An 18445-nucleotide genomic window follows, 5' to 3' on the forward strand; every position below is an offset into this window, starting at 1 on the left:
AACCTTTCTAAAATTTTTGAAGTATACATCTTGCTAGAAATACTGGGTTTTTGAGTACTTAAATAGAGCACCAATCAAACTTTAATGAGTTTTTCATCTGCTACATCAGTGGCCAACTTGGCATGGAGAATTTGAAAACAAGACTGCAAACATTCCACAGATGATTAATCAAAAGTGAGTGTAAAAGAGGAATGGGACAAAAAAATTCAGTTGTTGCCTGACAAATAACATATGACAGGTGGATTGCAAAAAATGATTTGAGAGGTTGGCATTGTGAAAATCGTATTGGTATACACATTATTCTGAACTCTTCTCATTTCATAAGGTAGTCTAATTATACTGTTAGTGTCATCTCTCCCATTTTAGCTGAGAGACCTATTTAGATGTCTGTCCTATGGTACCAAAGTATGGGGCACAATGTCCCCTTTCAATTCCCTGGATACTGCTACCTGCTTCTTTTTTGGCTACATTCCTTTTCTCTCTTCTCCTGCTTCCCTCAACCTTCTGTGCATTTAAAGGGGCTTATCGTGTGGCAAGATTTGGTAACACTTCATTACTTATTGGATGATGTTGTGATAACATTGCTAAAGGACATGGAGTGAACATTTGAGACAGGAAGGAAACTGAGACCTGACTTTGCCTTGTTCATCTTCACAAAGAGCCCAAGGTGGCAACGCTATTTGACCTGAGTATACTTAAGATATAATATTTTTACTGTTATTGGCCCTTAATATCAGTGGGCATTGGCTGATTTTGGAAGCTTGATTTGTGAATGTCTCCAGTAGTGTGTATGGTATAATAATTTTTAAAAGGTTAAATGTGGGTTGAAATTTTAGCTGCAAATCTTAATGGTGGCTGAGAACAGGTCTGAAAACATGGACTCCTTAATTTCTATTCCAGCATTTAATTCCTTCCATAGTTTGGGCAAGTTACTTCAGGTTTGATTAAGATCTACAGAGTAACCATATAAAAGGGGAATCATGGATTCTGTACTTATTTCTGTGACTTCTACAATCAAATTACATAAAAAATGTACATTAAAAGCATTAAGATTGCAAAGGTTGCAAAGTCAAACAGTCAAAAAATAGGAAATGCCAGAATTAAGGTTGTTCACTTGTGCATGTGTATTTAATTAAATGGTCATATAGTATGTTTTCCGCAGGATCCCTGCCTCATCCAGTGCATACTTCAAATGGTTAGTCATATAATTATCATGTGTGGCCCCATGTTTTATTTACCACATACCATCCAAATACTGCAATGAATACAGGGTTTTTTTTAGGTTCCTCATGGGCTTTTTCTACTGAGCTCATCACTCTAGTGTCTGAATGCTTTACAGATATTAAGTAAATTATTTTCACAACACTCCTGCAAGATGTATGGTTGTGGTGATATTCCCATTCTGCAGCGGAGGAATTGAGAAACAAAGAAACCAAGGTAAACTGTCAAAGAGACACTAATTTTGGATGCCCAGCTTGAGAAACTTGGAACTTAATTTTTTTTTTTTTAAGAGTACTTAGCATTTTGTCAGCACTTCACATGTTCAGGATGCAGCTCCCATCAACTTTGGCTACGTTGTGATCCTCAGCTCTTCTTCAAATCGGGTCCATCAAGTTGTATATATGGAACTTGAGAAACATCATTTGGTTTGATTTAATATGCCCACCATCACGTAGCAACTCTGTGGAAGAGCAGGGATAGAATTCAGTTCTCTAGGATTCATTTAATTGCCTTAACCACAACAATATCCTTTCCTTTCCTGTAGTTATCAGCCTTATTTACGATACGCCTTCTGCTGCAAATGAGGCAGAGGATATATAGGCAACCGACTTATTTACTCCACAGCTCTGATTCATTTTCCTGAGCACCATCCATCCTGTGCACTAAATGAAGCAGAGTCCTGGATAAGGTGACCAGATGTCCTGTTTTTAAAAGGACAGTCCCGGTTTTTGGGACTTTCTTATATAGGTGCCTGTTACTCCACACCCCCGTCGTGTTTTTTCACAGTTGCTATCTGGTCACCCTAGTCCTGGAGACAATAGAATGTGATCATATAACTAAAGACTGTATCATAACACACATGCACTAGGGGGCCTTGTTAAAGTTTCAAAAGGAATCTGAATTTTAGCACGTTATAACTTCTGAACACTTGAATTTGTAGTCTTAATGCTCTTAAAATAAAAAAAAAAAAACCTTGCAGAACCATATTGACTTCCTCATGGATTGGAAGCGGGACCACAGCACAGATGACTACAGTTTCATCCAGTGGAGTAACTGGTAGCAATACTAAGGGCTTGTCTACGCTACTGCACAGGGTCAATCTAAGATAAGCAACTTCAGCTACGTGAATAGCCATAGCTGAAGTCGTCGTACTTACCGTGGTGTCTTCACTGCAGTAAGTCGACAGCTGATGCTCTCCTGTCGACTCTGCTTACGCTTCTCATTCTGGTGGAGGACGGGAGAGCGCTTGGTGGTCGATTTATCGCGTCTCTACTAGACCCAATAAATCCGCCCCCGCTGGATTGATTGCTGCCAGCCAATCCTGGGGGGAAGTGTAGACAAGCCCTCAGTCACTATCTATGTAGACCAGCCACTAGAGGAGGCTGAGACATATGTTTTGCCAGTGGGTTTCACAGTTTGCTTGACAGCAGAGGAATGTTGAGACTTGGAAATTCTTGGTTCTCTTGTATTATATGGGCAAGTCCACTCTAGTGTTTAAAGACTCTTATGTCCCTACCTTCTTATGTTCCATTCTCCCTGCTCCTTTCCATCCCTGCACCTGTTCCCTCTAGCCTTTCCGTCCCTCTGCTTCTCATTGCTATGTATTCCTACTTCTTTCTACTTTCTGGACACCACCAGGGAGCATTGGGAGCATAGGAGACAGTCTCTCCGCTCTCAGTTCTGGGTCCACAGTACCTTGTGGCTGTAGAGAGAAATGACAGGTAAAATAGTGCTCAGCCCTTTCAGGACTGCTCTGGAGCATGCTCAGTGCAGATGGAATCTTCTGAGATTTTTACATTTAGCCTCTAGCAAATACAGATTCATAGATACTAAGGTCAGAAGGGACCATTATGATCATCTAGTCTGACCTCCTGCACAACGCAGGCCACAGAATTTCACCCACCCACTCCTGCGAAAAACCTCTCACCTGTGCCTGAGCTATTTAAGTCCTCAAATCGTGGTTTAAAGACTTCAAGGAGCAGAGAATCCTCCAGCAAGTGACCCGTGCCCCATGCTAAAGAGGAAGGCGAAAAACCTCCAGGGCCTCTTCCAATCTACCCTGGAGGAGAACTCCTTCCCAACCCCAATTATGGTGATCAGCTAAACCCTGAGCATATGAGCAAGTTTCACCAGCCAGATACTACAGAAAATTTTTTCCTGGGTAACTCAGATCCCATCCCATCACAGGCCATTAGGCCTATTTACCATGAATATTTAATTACCAAAACCATGTTATCCCATCAAACCATCTCCTCCATAAAACTTACCGAGTTTAATCTTCAAGCCAGATAGATCTTTTGCCCCCATTGCCTCCCTTGGAAAGCTATTCCAAAACTTCACTCCTCTGATGGTTAGAAACCTTTGTCTAATTTCAAGTCTAAACTTCCTGGTGGCCAGTTTATATCCATTTGTTCTTGTGTCCCCATTGGTACTGAGCTTAAATAATTTCTCTCCCTCTCCGGTATTAATCCCTCTGAGATACTTATAGAGAGCAATCATATCTCCCCTCAACCTTCTTTTAGTTAGGCTAAACAAGCCAAGCTCCTTGAGTCTCCTTTCATAAGACAAGTTTTCCATTCCTCGGATCATCCTAGTAGCCCTTCTCTGGACCTGTTCCAGTTTGAATTCATCCTTTTTAAACATGGGAGACCAGAACTGCTCACAGTATTCCAGGTGAGGTCTCACTAGTGCCTTGTATAACGGTACTAAAACCTCCTTATCCCTACTGGAAATACCTCTCCAGATGCATCCCAAGATCACATTAGCTTTTTTCACAGCCATATCACGTTGGCGGCTCATAGTCATCCTATGATCAACCAATACTCCAGGGTCCTTCTCCTCCTCAGTTACTTCTAATTGATGTGTCCCCAGCTTATAACTAAAATTATTTTTATTAATCCCTAAATGCATGACCTTACACTTCTCACTATTAAATTTCATCCTATTACTATTACTCCAGTTTACGAGGTCATCCAGATCCTCCTGTATGATATCCCTGTCCTTCTCTAAATGGGCAATACCTCCCAGCTTTGTATCGTCCGCAAACTTTATTAGCACACTCCCACTTTCTGTGCCGAGGTCAGTAATAAAAAGATTCAATAAGATTGGTCCCAAAACCGATCCTTGACGAACTCCACTGGTAACCTCCCTCCAGCCTGACAGTTCACCTTTCAGTATGACCTGTTGTTGTCTCCCCTTTAACCAATTCCTTATCCACCTTTCAGTTTTCATATTGATCCCCATCTTTTCCAATTTAACTAATAATTCCCCATGTGGCACGGTATCAAACGCCTTACTGAAATCTAGGTAAATTAGATCCACTGCATCTAAAAAATCTGTTACTTTCTCAAAGAAGGAGATCAGGTTGGTTTGGCACGATCTACCTTTTGTAAAACCATGTTGTATTTTGTCCCGTTTACCATTGACCTCAATGTCCTTAACTACTTTCTCCTTCAAAATTTTTTCCAAGACCTTGCATACTACAGATGTCAAACTAACAGGCCTATAGTTATCCGGATGACTTTTTTTCCCTTTCTTAAAAATTGGAATTATGTTAGCAATTCTCCAATCATACGGTACAACCCGTGAGTTTAGACTCATTAAAAATTCTTGCTAATGGGCTTGCAATTGCAGGTGCCAATTCCTTTAATATTCGTGGATGAAGATTATCTGGGCCCTCCGATTTAGTCCCATTAAGCTGTTTGAGTTTTGCTTCTCCCTCAGATATGGTAATATCTACCTCTATAACCTCATTCCCATTTGTCATGCTACCATTATCCCTAAAATCCTCTTTAGCCTTATTAAAGACTGAGGCATATATGCTCTGAGCATGGGCAAATGACTGTTTTCAGAGGCTTATAACTTGGTGAAATGTAGGTGGATTTTTCAAATGGACAGCGGAACACACCTTTCTGAATTTCCATCACAAAGGTGCTAGTTTTTCTTAACAAAATGGTTGTAAGAATTTCACTGGCAAAATGTATTTTTTCCCTAGCCTCATTCTCAGAAGTGGCTGAGTTGTTTTTGCTGAAATTTTCAAGGGATTTTAGGTTGAGGCAGGCACATGCATGGAAAATTTTAGTCTGAACAGTTAGTTTGGCATAGTTATAAATGACTTAAAACTATTATATAATGGAAAGTTTTAGACAACCTCAACTATAGGACTTTCTGCCAGCTTTGCCTATATTGTGACTAGTTTGCAAGTAAAATATTTGTCCGGTCAGCCTGCAAACTCGCCTTTCAATTGGAAAGCCCGAAACTGTTGTTTCTAGCTCTTACATCACCAATAAAGATTTTTCAACTGAAACATGAAGCAGTCCACCTATTGGTCAACACAGGTCCATAAGGTCACATGAGACTGGGCTTCAGATGCTATACTGACACCCTTAATTACTGAATGTGGGAGAAGCTTTACTCAGAGCTCCCCTTGCATGTGATTGGATTTTGTGGAGGCTAGAAATCTTTGGTTTTTCCTTTGGGCACATGGGCTCTCCCATGCTCAGTTATGGATTATGGAGTTACAGAGGTTTTTGGAATAAGGAGGAATCAATTTGTGGTGTGGTTGATCTTTGAACTCACTGAGTAGGTGGGAAAAGCAGCTATGTTTCTTGGGAACAGTGGAACATTCTGTGACAATAGTGATCTTGATGGGATATTGGACCTACTTTCTGGCAGTTGCCTCCACCTATGGAGCTTCTTCTCACCAGAGCCCAACATAAGTACAAATCTTAGTGGCTTTAAGACGGAAAGACTCCTCTTTCTGCCATAGTTTTCTCACAGTGATGATAGTAATATAAGCTGTTTTGCTGAAGAGAGTGAAAGAAAAGGTACCAAAGAGAACCCATATTAGCTTAACTTGTTAGATCTTATAGTTATTGTGGTATAAATACCTAGATATCTATTCCTGTTGACAGAGAGGCTGCTGAAAACATCTGGTCCCCTTTACTCTAAAAGCTTGTGTACATACAGAAATTGTACCCATTTAGCCTGAATCTGTTAAATTAAACTAGTACAGTTTGTGTGTCTGGACTATCATCACTTAAAAATGGTTATATCCATTTAGCTTACATCTGTAAATTTACAAGCACAAGCGTAGGGCATGGCTACACTGGAAACTTCAAAGCACTGTCGTGGGAGCGCTTTGAAGTGCGAGTGTAGTCACGTGCGGGTGCTGGGGGAGAGCTCTCCCAGCGCTCCTGGTAATCCACCTCCACGAGGGGATTTTTCACCCCCCTGAGCCACCAAGTTAGTGCGCTATAAAATGTAAGTGTAGCCAAGCCCTAAATGAGTATAAGGCCTAGTCTACACCTAAACTTAGATTGACCTTGCTGCATCGCTCAGGGATTTGAAAAATTTGAGACCGTGTATGACATAGCTAGGTTGACCTAAACCACACTGGAGATGCAGGTAGGTTGATGGAAGAATTCTTCTGTCAACCTAGCTACTGCCTCTCAAGAGGGTGGATTTACTACAGTGACAGAAACGCCCCTTCTGTCACCGTAGTAAATGTGTACTACAGCTCTGCAGTGGCATAGCTGTAGCACTTGTAGTTTAGACATACCTCAGGGCTGGTCTTCACTCGGAGATCAATGCTGCTGCAATGGATGCAGCAGGGATCGATTTAGTGGGTCTAGTGAAGACCCACTAGCTCAATAGCAGAGTGTTCTCCAGTCAACCCCGATACTCCGGGTCTTGGAGAAGAGTAAGGGAAGTTGACCAGAGAGCATCTCCTGTCGGTGCAGTGCAGTGAAGACACTGGGGTAAGTCGACCTAAGCTACGTCGACTCCAGCTACGTTGTTTCACATAGCTGGAGTAGCGTAACTTATGTTGACTTACCCTGGTAAGTGAAGACAAGCCCTCAGTGACCATACATAGTTGCACTAGTTTAATTAAATCAGTATAAAATCAGATCATTATGTTTGGCCTGCACTTAAGGGTTAGGTCAATACAGCTACATTGGTCAGGGGTGTGGGGAAAAAAACCACATGCTTGACTAATACATGCCAACCTAACTCCCAATGTAGACACAGCTGTATTGACAGAAGAATGCTTCTGTTGATGTAGCTACCATCATTTGGGGAGGTGATGTTCCAGTACTGACGGAAAAACACCTTAGTCAGTGTAGGCTGTCTACACTATGAGGTTATGCTATTATAACCAAGCAACATAGCTATGCTGGTATAGTCTGCATAGTATAGGCATACCCTAAGACATATTGGTACAGCTTTGTGTGTACACCAGGCCTAAGTACAATAATGTTCTAAATACAAGAAAATAATTCCAAACAAAATAATGTACAAATTCATGGTTGTTCACTGGGGGAAGAAATCTTATGGTTTATGTATCTTCATCGTTGTTAATTTTCAAAACCGATGAAGGTGGCAATCGCCTAAAACTGTTTTGCTACTTCCAATTTAAAAGGAACAGAGCAGTCTGTGTTAGCAAGTTTTCTACTGTCAAAAATACTGATGCTTGGCACTTATTGCTCGTATCTCAACTCAGCTGCTCTATATTCACATGCTCTCATTTGCAAGTCTCTGGTTCTTCTCAAAACTTTGCCCAAGGCTTCATTTACTGATCTTTGAGGGATTCATGTATATGTTAGTATGAGCATAGGAATGTAATTCAAGAAGCCATTTAGCCCCTGACTACTGTATTTCTGATTTATTTAGGAAAGTTATATTTAGATAAAGGTGCACCATAATTGTTACTAGGTCTTGCAGCATTTGGGAAGATTCTTTAGATTCATTAAGATGTCAACTTGAAACTAAGTGTTTTAGCCTGGAATTGCCTTCACACTCTTGATTACATAGCAATTTTCTTGGATGTGATACGGTTTCATTCAATTAGTGGTAACTCTTTGAAGACGACATTATGACTTTCTGTGAGATCAAGTACCTCTTCTATTCTAAACTTTACTCTGACGTGTATCCCCAGTGTCAACTTAAGCTTTGGGATAGGAGTATTGCACAGTGCAGAAATATAATCCCCCTCTTTAGTAATGTTTGACTGCAGATTTTTTTTGAGTTAGATAAGCCCATTAACACATTGAAAATTGTGGTTTTTTTTTCAAATGTCCTTGCCTTTTCTTTGTACTTTGTGGTTTTGAATATCAGAATGCCTCCTTAATCATTCTTCTTGTTTCTGAAACCTCTTCCCTATTATGGGAATGTTCCCATGGGACTGAATGTAAATCTGGCCCTAATAATTATGTCTACTGCAGAAATCACTTACAGCCGTCTCTGAAATCCTCTGTGAAGCCCAAATCATGTTATGTTTTCTTTGACAATTGAGCCACTCTAGATATGTTACTGTTCTGAGATGGTAGATTCTGTCTAATCTAAGTTATCCACCATTAACTGTCTTGTACGCTTTCATCATACTAGAAGCATGTTTTGTAGAATTCATTTTATCCATTGTTTTAACTATAACTCTGCAGTTTAGCTCTTGTGCATAAGATCTTGGCCTGATCTTAGAGGCTTACTCTCAGAAAAACTACAAATCATACTTGCTTAAGTGATATTTCCAGTGATAAATTTTCATATTTAAACTCTAATTTTGAGGCTTCCTGGATCTCCAATAAATGACTAAATACTGGATTGTTAGGCAATAACACTGTTCCCTAATTGCTCATAACACTTAAATTAATAGGACTGCATATAGTATATCGCGGAATTAAAAGCTCTTGCTTTTTGTACTGGAAGACTTTCTACAGCTAACACTTAATGTGAATTTAAGAGCCTAGATTTTGTGGGGTACAATATCCTAAGTGCTGCTGCTTTAGAACACTAACCTCATGAAGCAAATATCACATTGCCTAGTTTTGTAGAAAATTGATTAAACCCCATTGTGCAACAAAATAACTACAAAACACTTGGGTCCTCAGAACATTCTTGTTGAGCACTAACTTAAAAAAAAAAAAAGTGTAACTAAGTTGCGGTCTAGAACTGCAGCAATAGAAGCTGAAGTCTTATTTGCAATATATTGGGGCACAGACAGTTACAGGGCAATTTTCTCCCTGCCTGTCATATCCATTGGTTTGACCGTGTAACCTCCCCTGGAGGAATCAACCCGTAGTGCAGTGAGGTATTTGGTGCAATGCCATTCAACTCTTGAACTCTTGCAGGTCTGGTACTGGTGGACCTAGCTGGAATGGCTTTGTGGTTTGACACCCCCACCCCCCAACTGTCTCCTAGGAATGAATGAAAACCACCTACTAATTTCACATAAATTGCAAAACTGGACATCAGATGGTCAAACTCTGGGTATTACTCACTTGAAGTTGAGCAAGGCATTCAACCTCTTAAAAATTATTTATATAGCACCAGAAAAGGATGAGGATCCAGCTGACACTGTCTAATAGCATAACTTCTTTATCAACTTAAAATGTTTTCTAGAAAAACCTTGTTATTGGTTTCAGTATCAGTCCTTTATTTGACTTACTGCACTCCATTGATTGTTCCTCTGTATTCTGTGAAAATCGAGAGCCCACTAGATGGAGCAGAGCTACAGTTAGAGAACTCGTCATAGGAGTCAGTCACATTACAGAACTGGAGACACAAATGTAGTAGAAAATCACAACAACATAATGGATCAATGTGCTTTAAACTCTACGCATGTGAAGCCTATTAATGAAACTGACTAAGAGTGGGGGGGGAAAGGTTTAAAGTTAACCAGTATTAGTCATAAACATTACTTGACCAACATCAGCACTGACGTATTTCTCAGGGGAAAGTTAACAATAAAAGGTTTAGCTACTGCCCAGGCCTGATAAGGTACATATTTGTTAAGGATCTCTCATTTGTTAAATTTTAGACTGCCTTCTAAATTTTGCTTATCAAATAAACTTCAGTTGCTGTAGCTGAGTTACTTACAGCAAAGGGTGTGTAAGATTTTAAATGTCTTTCTGGATTTTATGTTCTGGCTTGTCATTGGTGGTAACTTTGCTTCTTTTATAAAGTTAATCTGCTGAAGTTTTAGCATCACTGTTCTCCTGGTATTGAGCTCTTTTAGAAACAGCAACATTTTGTATCGTGATTCTGTTCTTCTGTTTCTCCCCCCCCCCCCCATTAGTTATATCCCTGCTTCTGCACCACTACCTTGTCCTTTTTTCACCCTGTAGTCACTGTCAGGATGCTCCATTACTTTTGGAGGTAGGTTGGCTAAACAGTGTGGTAGATTCAAGTTGTTCTGGCACAAGTTGTCTTCGCATGTGTCTTTATAGTGTAGCTCAGCAGGGCTTCACTTCTTGGGCATGGGGGTGATCCTAGAGTGCCACTGTTATATAAACATTAAATGAAAATAACATGGATTTTAGATGACCGCTTATTTAAAAAATTTCACTGTTTGTCAAGTTTAAGGATTTTCAGTGATAGTTTCTACTCGATCAAATTGGGAAGTTAGTGGGACTTAAAGGAACAGTAATGGACACATTAAAGTCCAAAGGTAATGGATGTCAGTTCATTTTATGGAATTCTGCAAGCAAGAAACTGAATATATGCATATTGCTATTTACTCAGGAACAAGTATTTCTGTAATCTTGGAAGTCTTGATGTCAATGTAAAAACTTTAACTACAGTGTAGAGCAAGTATTAAATGTGAGCTATTTGAAGGTGTTTAAACTCTTGCCAAGGAACTGAGGTTACTACTTGTCTTAAACAGTATGTTTTACCCCCAGATTCTGTCTAGCTTTCTTACTGCTTCGTAGTTAAACGCTTGCGTTGAATCAATTTAGTTTTTCCCTGCCAAGGTTGGGGTGGTCAGCCTATCAAGTAGTCACTAAAGAACATGTGTGTTCTGTATCTTTTAAAGTTGGTGTGAGACATGCTGTTAGGGAATCAGTTGAAGGAAGATTGTCCAAGGAGAACCTTTCAGAATGGGCTTAAGTGGCATGCAAGTAAGGCCCACCAATAAATGGGATCTCTTTGCCCTGCCTGCACAGCAGGAACTGAAAATTCCTCTTGAGGAGGCATCTGATCAGTTGGATTTGGCTTTCTAGCAGGTTTGTTTCTCTTTCTCCCCCTTAGGCTAATCAGCAGTTTGAGGCAGAGGACAACAAACAGATGGAGGGTGTTCCAAACTTGGCAAAAGCCATCAAACTTGGGAGGTAAGCTCTGATTTTTGAATAGGCAGGGCAGGCAGCTTTTATTGCCTAATTGTTCATACTTGTTCTCAGGACGGAGGCGGAAGTTCCAAATGCTTCACCTCATTTTCCCTTAATACTTAATTTCCTGTTTTGAGGCTTGCTTGGTTCAGTTTGAGATGAACTGGATAAGTTAAATCAAGGAGGCATAGGTTTTCATATGGAGTACTAGTATTTCAGATCTTTGGATACTGTTTCACTGTGTGCTGTATATCAGATTGCAGATGGGCCTTGAGCATATATTAAAGTGAACATTTTTGTTCATGGAAGCTTTTGTTTTTCCAATGGAATCTGTTTTCTTTTCAATCTAGAGTTCTGATTTTTAGAATATTTACAACTTGGTTTACATACTATATTCAAAGCTGACTAATATTGGTATAGATGCAGAACTTCATTGAGGATTTAGAGCTCTGCATAAAATTGAAATGTCCAAAAAAAATTTTAAAAATTACTTCCTTAAATTGATGGATGCAGATTCTTCTACCGTTCAGGATAGTATTTTTCAATGTGTAAAACGCTGTTTAAATGAGCTAGATACGATGTTATTTAGTAGGTGTGTATTATACCTGGGAAGATGGACCTTTTAGAATCTACTCTGCAGTATTGCAAAATCAATATAGAACTTGTAATGTGCTATGATAAATTGGGCTACAATGAATTTGGAGGGCATTCAATTCATTTCACTAATTCTAATTTTTTCTGAAATTGAGATTCTCAGATCTTGCATATCACCAAACTAGACTTCAATCTGTGCAGAATATTAAACAATAGAAGTAATTGAAGTAAACGACTATTTCTTTGTGGTTAGATACTCTTGATAGCTGACACCAAGTTTAGTACAGATAAGTCTGATGAAAGTTGCTCAATTCTTGATGCTCTTGGCTGTCTTAAATGGCAGCAGATAATGATCTTGCCAACTCAACTTCTTAAAATACATGTGAATGTAATTATATATAAGGCTAACTGTTAAACCTCTCCATTCATCTGAATAGTTATATTTGGCTAGTAGGAAAATTGAGAATGGATTTGTTTTCAGCAATTTAAGTATTTATTTCAATGAAAGGACCAAAACAAGTTGTTTTTAATCTCTGCTTGAACTTTTCTGTAGGCTTCTTTGACCCCACCATCCTTGTGGTGGTATCTTTTTAAAATATTTTTCTAGCCAGAAATAGGGGTCTGAGACATTGGAGTGCAAAAGGAACTTTTTCAGTTGCTTTACGATCATTTCTTTAATATAATCTCAAATGTCTTCACTTTTGTTTTAAACCCCTTCCATGTGAGGCTCCAGGTTGTCCCAAATGGCATTATAGTTAGCCTACCCCAACAGTGCTTTGCTCCACTTACAGTGGCTGTGAAGTAGCGTAGACTAAAATGGATGTTACCTGGACGATTTCAGACTTCTACTCTGCTCCATGTGCAAGCTGAGCAAAATGAGGCAACCTTCAGACTTAAATTTGTTGCCCTGGTGGTATTCTTGCCAGTCTAAAGGGCTTTGTGTACTGCCATCTAGCCTGTTGCTGTGGTAATGTCCTGTTTCTCTTAGGATTAAGAGACCCATTTGTAAACCCATATTAATTGCTAACCTTTTATGTTACTTTTTTTGGACCAGATTCTGATACCCTTACTCAGTATCTTAGAGTTTTATACTGTTGCTTATCAGTGTTGTATCTGAGCATCGTCTGTGTAAAATTTGATAGTAAGAGTGAAGTTCCTAATGGATTGCATGAAGTGCCTGATTCTCCCTTTTTAAGTAAAATATCTTGAGGTTGGGAGTGTTTTGGGTTTTGTTTTGCTTCATTGGCTTTTTATGGGGTTGTTGGTTTGTGGAGGGTGAGTCATGTCCGAGTAGAAGGGATTGTTCGTTTTGAGTGTCATTCAGAAGATGTTGCAGTGTTGGCTAAAGATCGACAGCTCCTTTCCCTATTCCACGGTTTGCCCATTTTCTCCCCATGGCAAGGCCTGTGTGCTCCCATTCTCCCAACTGGCAGGGGCTGTGTGCACACCCTAATTTGTCCCCTCTCCCTCCCCCCCCCATTTTTTTCTGTTTGGGTGATTAGTCATTCAGGACATCAACACGTTAAACTTCATTGGGAGGATGGACTGAAATGAGGTGGGAGTATTGTTATGCTGGAATGTTGTGCAGTTTTTTTGATCTATAGAAAACTGCAGAGGTGCTTGAGGCTATGATGAAAAGCTGGCAGGGGCTTCAGGTGTCTCATTTTTTCCTCTTCTGGTTTCCAGTTTTCCCCAACAATCAATAAGGTTTTGGCCACTGATGCGTAGAACTTTCCATGAAATTCTGTAAATGATCAGATGTGGCATTCAAAAGTTATTGCATTACAGACAGAAAAATGCCATCAAGTTGAGTGTAAGGCTGTAACAAGCTTGACCAGCAAAGCCCAGGATGAAATGCATGAGCAAGAGACTAGGCATTCAGTTGAAGGCATCTTGCTGAGGAAAGAACTCCAGAGATTAGACTAAACCAGAATTAGACATTTCAGTCACATTGCAGGTCCTTCCTCTAATAAAATGTTCACAAATAGAATGGTTATGAAATAAATCTGTGTGGGTGTGCATCCTGGGTCTTTAGTGCCTGCATCTAGTGAATCTGTCACCCATAGCTTGAATTATGGAGCTGCCATTCTTGTTAAAATAGGCCCAATGAAGGAGGCAAATAGCCTAATTTGGAGTAGAGCTAGGATACCATCAGTGATCTTAAACTATTAACCACAGTAAATTGTAGAAAGCAGATTTTACTGCTGATTTCATTTAGGTAGGCTGTAGACTGCTGTGATCAAAATGAAGTGTTGGGAATTAGTCTCTCATGGTTTACTGTAAAGTGATAGTCTATAGTCATTTAAACGTGGTGTGTGTTTAGGTCACCTCTGGTGAATTCTGGAAGATCATTATGAGCCAGTACTAGTTAAGACATTAGTCGGAGGACTTAAACTTGTATCAGTGTGTGTTTTTGTGCTAATCGCCGTGTGTGACTGCAGTGAATATAATCTTCTACTCACCAGCACTGAGAAGCAAAATTTCAAACCCAAGCCATGATTAGGTTAACATGATTAACATTATCTAGGTCCTGATGCTATTTCAGTATACTTGGAAACTGTTTCTAAGGAAGGGAACAGGTCTCCCAAAATATGAAGCCAATTAGCAATGCTGTTTGCACTTCCTGATTTCCAAACTGCTTGCTTGAACTGAGGCAGTTTTTGAGCACCTGAAAAATGTTATTGGCTATGAGGGCAAAAGGGAATGACCATAAGACCTTTCCTCTTAAAAGTCCTAAAGCTGATGATTTGACAAATGTGTCCTACGTATTAGTGACAGGAAAAACTAAGGTGAGCCAGTCTTGCTTGTTTTAAGTATTTCTACAGTATCTTTCTGTCTGACCAAGGCTTAGTTAACTTAGATTGTAAACTGATATGCTGTAGTCCAGCTATACTAGAAGATAATAGTCCAGACAGTCTGATAGAGTAGGCAAAAGTTGGCTTTTCAAATAAAATCTGTTTCTCTGGATACTTACCCAAAGCTTCCATGCACTTATCTTCTCTCCCTGAGTGTTCAGAATGGACATTGCCTCTGACTGACCAATTAGATTCTTCTTATCTGCTTTATTCTACAGTGCACTGATAATTTCTTTAGAAACACACAAATAAGTATCTTGCATCCTATATCAAGCCTTTCAAAATTAATGTTCATGTATTTATTGCTATTATATGCCATTATGTGCATTAGATTTTTTTTTACTGTATTGTAAGATTGGTTCATAGGGGTATATGTGTATGATACTTTTGAGCAGTTTGATATTTATAGCTAGAGTGCAAAGGGTCTTGTCAAATACCTTAATGTTCTTAGAAGAGCAAGATGAGATTAGAGAGTAATGTTGATCTAAGTGCACAGACAATTACAGGTTATGGTTACACCTTTTGAATCTAGTTTTAAAAAGTTCAGATTGAATAGTATCTATATAAAGTATATCCTATGTGCAAATGTAGAAAATGTGGGGCACTAAAAAGGTGCATTGAGAAATATTGATGATAGGAGCATGCTGGCAATAGTAGAAATGCACAAATTGCGGAGAAAATATTGGCATAGGTCTTGTGATACTGTGGTGTTTGGCACTGAGTCTACAGCTGCAGACAGACTGGTAACTATATTATAAATCATCTTGAGGGATTTAAACGGGGCAAGTGAAAGAAGAAAGCCTCAGCTAGAAAATGTGGAGCACTTGCCTAAATCAAAAGAATACATAAGTGTATTACTCACACATTCCACAAACTGAAAGTTAGAGTTGACAAACTTGTAATGGCGGGGGGGGGAAGGGAAAAACAAGACTTTTTTAGGTAAGGCCTTCAATAAACTAATTGCAAAATAGGGCAAAGTAGACAAAAATAAACAGAGAAGTGTTGTCACTAACAGCTTATATTGAAATGACATGATGAGCACTGCAGAAGGCCATGACTGACCATTTTGGTTGGAAAAAAGAATTTATAAGAACCTTCCTAACACTCTACTGAATATGAGAATTACATTTTTTGTTATGAAAGTTAGTGTGAGAATTCCAATTACAGTTGAGTTAGGAGCTGAAAGTGTTAAAACCAAGGGTAACCGTGGCTTTATCTACTGAGAGCTGCAGAAGATCCTGTACTGGTACTTTGTTCCTTTTCAGAATGGGACAGAAAACATACTTGTTTTACTTCTAGCCCATTTCTAAGTTGCGGGGAGCAGCTGATCAATTTGGTATATCTTTGACATACCAATAGTATGCAGATTTAAAATGCTCCTTTATTTAAAAAAAAAAAGAGAAAAAAAAAGTAATTTGCACTTTGAAAGGTAGCCAGAAGGTTTTTAAATAAAACAAACAAACAAAAACAACCAACCAACATTTTAACTGAGAGCTAATTCTAACATGGGCCTGGCTGTTGAGAATTCTACTTCTTATACTAAAAATGTCGTGTAAAAAGAACACTGAGTTGTTAAACTATTTGGAAGCAAAGTGTGGTATAGGGAATACTGTAACATTGGAGATAACTTGGTCTAAGGCCAGGTCTACACTACAGACTTACATCGGTATAACTTAAGTCACTCGGGTTTGAAAAACCTACCCCCGAGCGATGTAAGTTATACCAACTTAAGTGCCAGTGTGGACAGCACTATGTCAGTGGGGAAGAGACCTAGCTACCGCTGCTCGGGGAGGTGGAATAATTATGCCAAGGGGAGAGCTCTCTCTGATCAGCATAATGCATCTGCACTAGCAGTGCTATATCTGTACAGCTGGGTCCCAGTAGTAATTATACTGTAGTCTAGCTCGCTGTAGTGTCTTCACTAAAGTGCTACAGTGGTGCAGCTGTAGTGTATGTGAAGACAAGCCATAACCAAAAAGCCTATTATCTTTAATCTTGTTAATTAAGACTTCACTGATGGGTAAAAATTTTCTAAGTTGTATTTTAATAAACTTGAGATTAGTTTCAGTACATATTTGTCTTCAAATGTAAGCACTCAAAGAAAATGAAAAGATTAGTTTTGCATCTGCAGGATCATTACTTTAATATACAATGGAGCGCAAGGGTGACCTCTTAAAGATAAAGAACGTCAGTTATGGCTTGTGGAATACAGTAAGTTATTGCCAAATTATTAATATGCTATGTTACAGTGATCTAAAATATCTGGTTAATATTTGCTCTGATTAAAACCATTTAAAACTCTTCAGTTGAGAAATATAGGTTTGATTTAGACCTGTGAGTTGGCTGCCTGTTTATGCAGAAGAAAAGGTTTCTAGATTCCAGGGCTAGAAGTTACCATTGTGATCATCTTGTGTGACTTCCTATTGGTAATGCCAACAGATCTAGGTTGCAGTTCTCTTCATAGACATGACCTCTGAATGCAAGATTAACAGTATAGCATGTGATAGGGTCTCTGTCGCTTCCTACTTTCTCTTGTTATGCATGTGTGAAAAAATTTTCCTGGACAAATTTAAATAACTTTAACTGGAAATCTGATGATTTAATAGTCTATTAACTTGTCTGTGAAAAACGTGATTCAGCTCCATGTGGCTATTTGCAACCTTTAGAGGAAGGAGTGTGTTTTCTTTAGCAATAGAAGGGGGAGTGAGAAAGATTTAACAAAGACAATAATAGAGCTCAGTTTCCTCAACTCCATTAAGTGAGTGTTGCCGCTTGATACCCATCAGTTGGAATACCCTGACCTCTGGAGTGACAGTTGTGGTCTGTGAAAATCAGACTTCAGGACATGAAATTCTGGACTTTCAGTAGCTGGTATGGAGTCTCCTTGGGTTAACCTTAATTTTTTTTTTTTTTTTTTCAGTTGGCAGACTTGAGGAGAGGGAGGCAGAACTGAAGAAAGAATACAATGCACTTCATTCAAGACATACAGAGGTAGGTGTCTAAGTACTCTTAATTCATTTTGATGTAAAAATACTTACACCATGTGCAAACTTAAGCTTGCTATGTATAGCAGTTAATGTCAAAGTGGAAAATGTTTAGCCATTCTAACTTGCTAAACCGTGTACACAAAATTCTGTTAATGGATTTTGACATTTTTGTTGCCAACATCCATTGTACCCAGGCTCTGTTTGGCATTTAGTAGTTTTTATTTGCCATATATGTTTGAGTGTACATATGTTTTCCAAGTTACTTTCCTTGTACAAAACTGTCAATTATATAGACAATTCTCTCATATTCAGGCCTTGTTGAAACATGAGCATCCTCGTAGTTCCCATACCCCCAAAACAGTTTTTCAAAGCAAATGTAGAAAAATGCAAACAGATGAAAAAAAGGTAACTTAATCCCCTTATTTCTGGTGTTCTGACTGCTTTTTCCACAATGCCAGTGGTTCTACTTTCTTCCTTGAATTCATTTACCCTAGGAAATCAACTTGGTGCTGACAACCATTGTCAGGAAAGAGTTTCCCTTCATTCTTTCTCTCAACTGTTAACAGTAACTGCTAGTTGAGATCAAACCAAACAATTGTTCTCAGCCTGGTCTGTTCTTGTAGTTGAAGAGTTATAAACCATGTGAAATGAGCCTGTTACTGAATGACTATTAGCAAAGGGAAAG

General features: G+C 39.1%; 1 protein-coding gene across 3 annotated transcripts in view; it reads left to right on the plus strand.

The window, feature by feature from the left end:
• SPAG9 (sperm associated antigen 9) overlaps nucleotides 1–18445 on the plus strand; it is a 105059-nt gene that overhangs the window by 15331 nt on the left and 71283 nt on the right. For all 3 annotated transcript variants that reach the window (XM_074970569.1, XM_074970568.1, XM_074970570.1), the window contains exon 3: nucleotides 17694–17764. In XM_074970569.1, the coding sequence (XP_074826670.1) occupies nucleotides 17694–17764 (71 nt within the window). The remainder of the gene's footprint in view (nucleotides 1–17693; nucleotides 17765–18445) is intronic.

Source organism: Natator depressus, chromosome 14 (genome assembly GCF_965152275.1).
Source record: "Natator depressus isolate rNatDep1 chromosome 14, rNatDep2.hap1, whole genome shotgun sequence".
NCBI classification, from domain to species: domain Eukaryota; kingdom Metazoa; phylum Chordata; order Testudines; family Cheloniidae; genus Natator; species Natator depressus.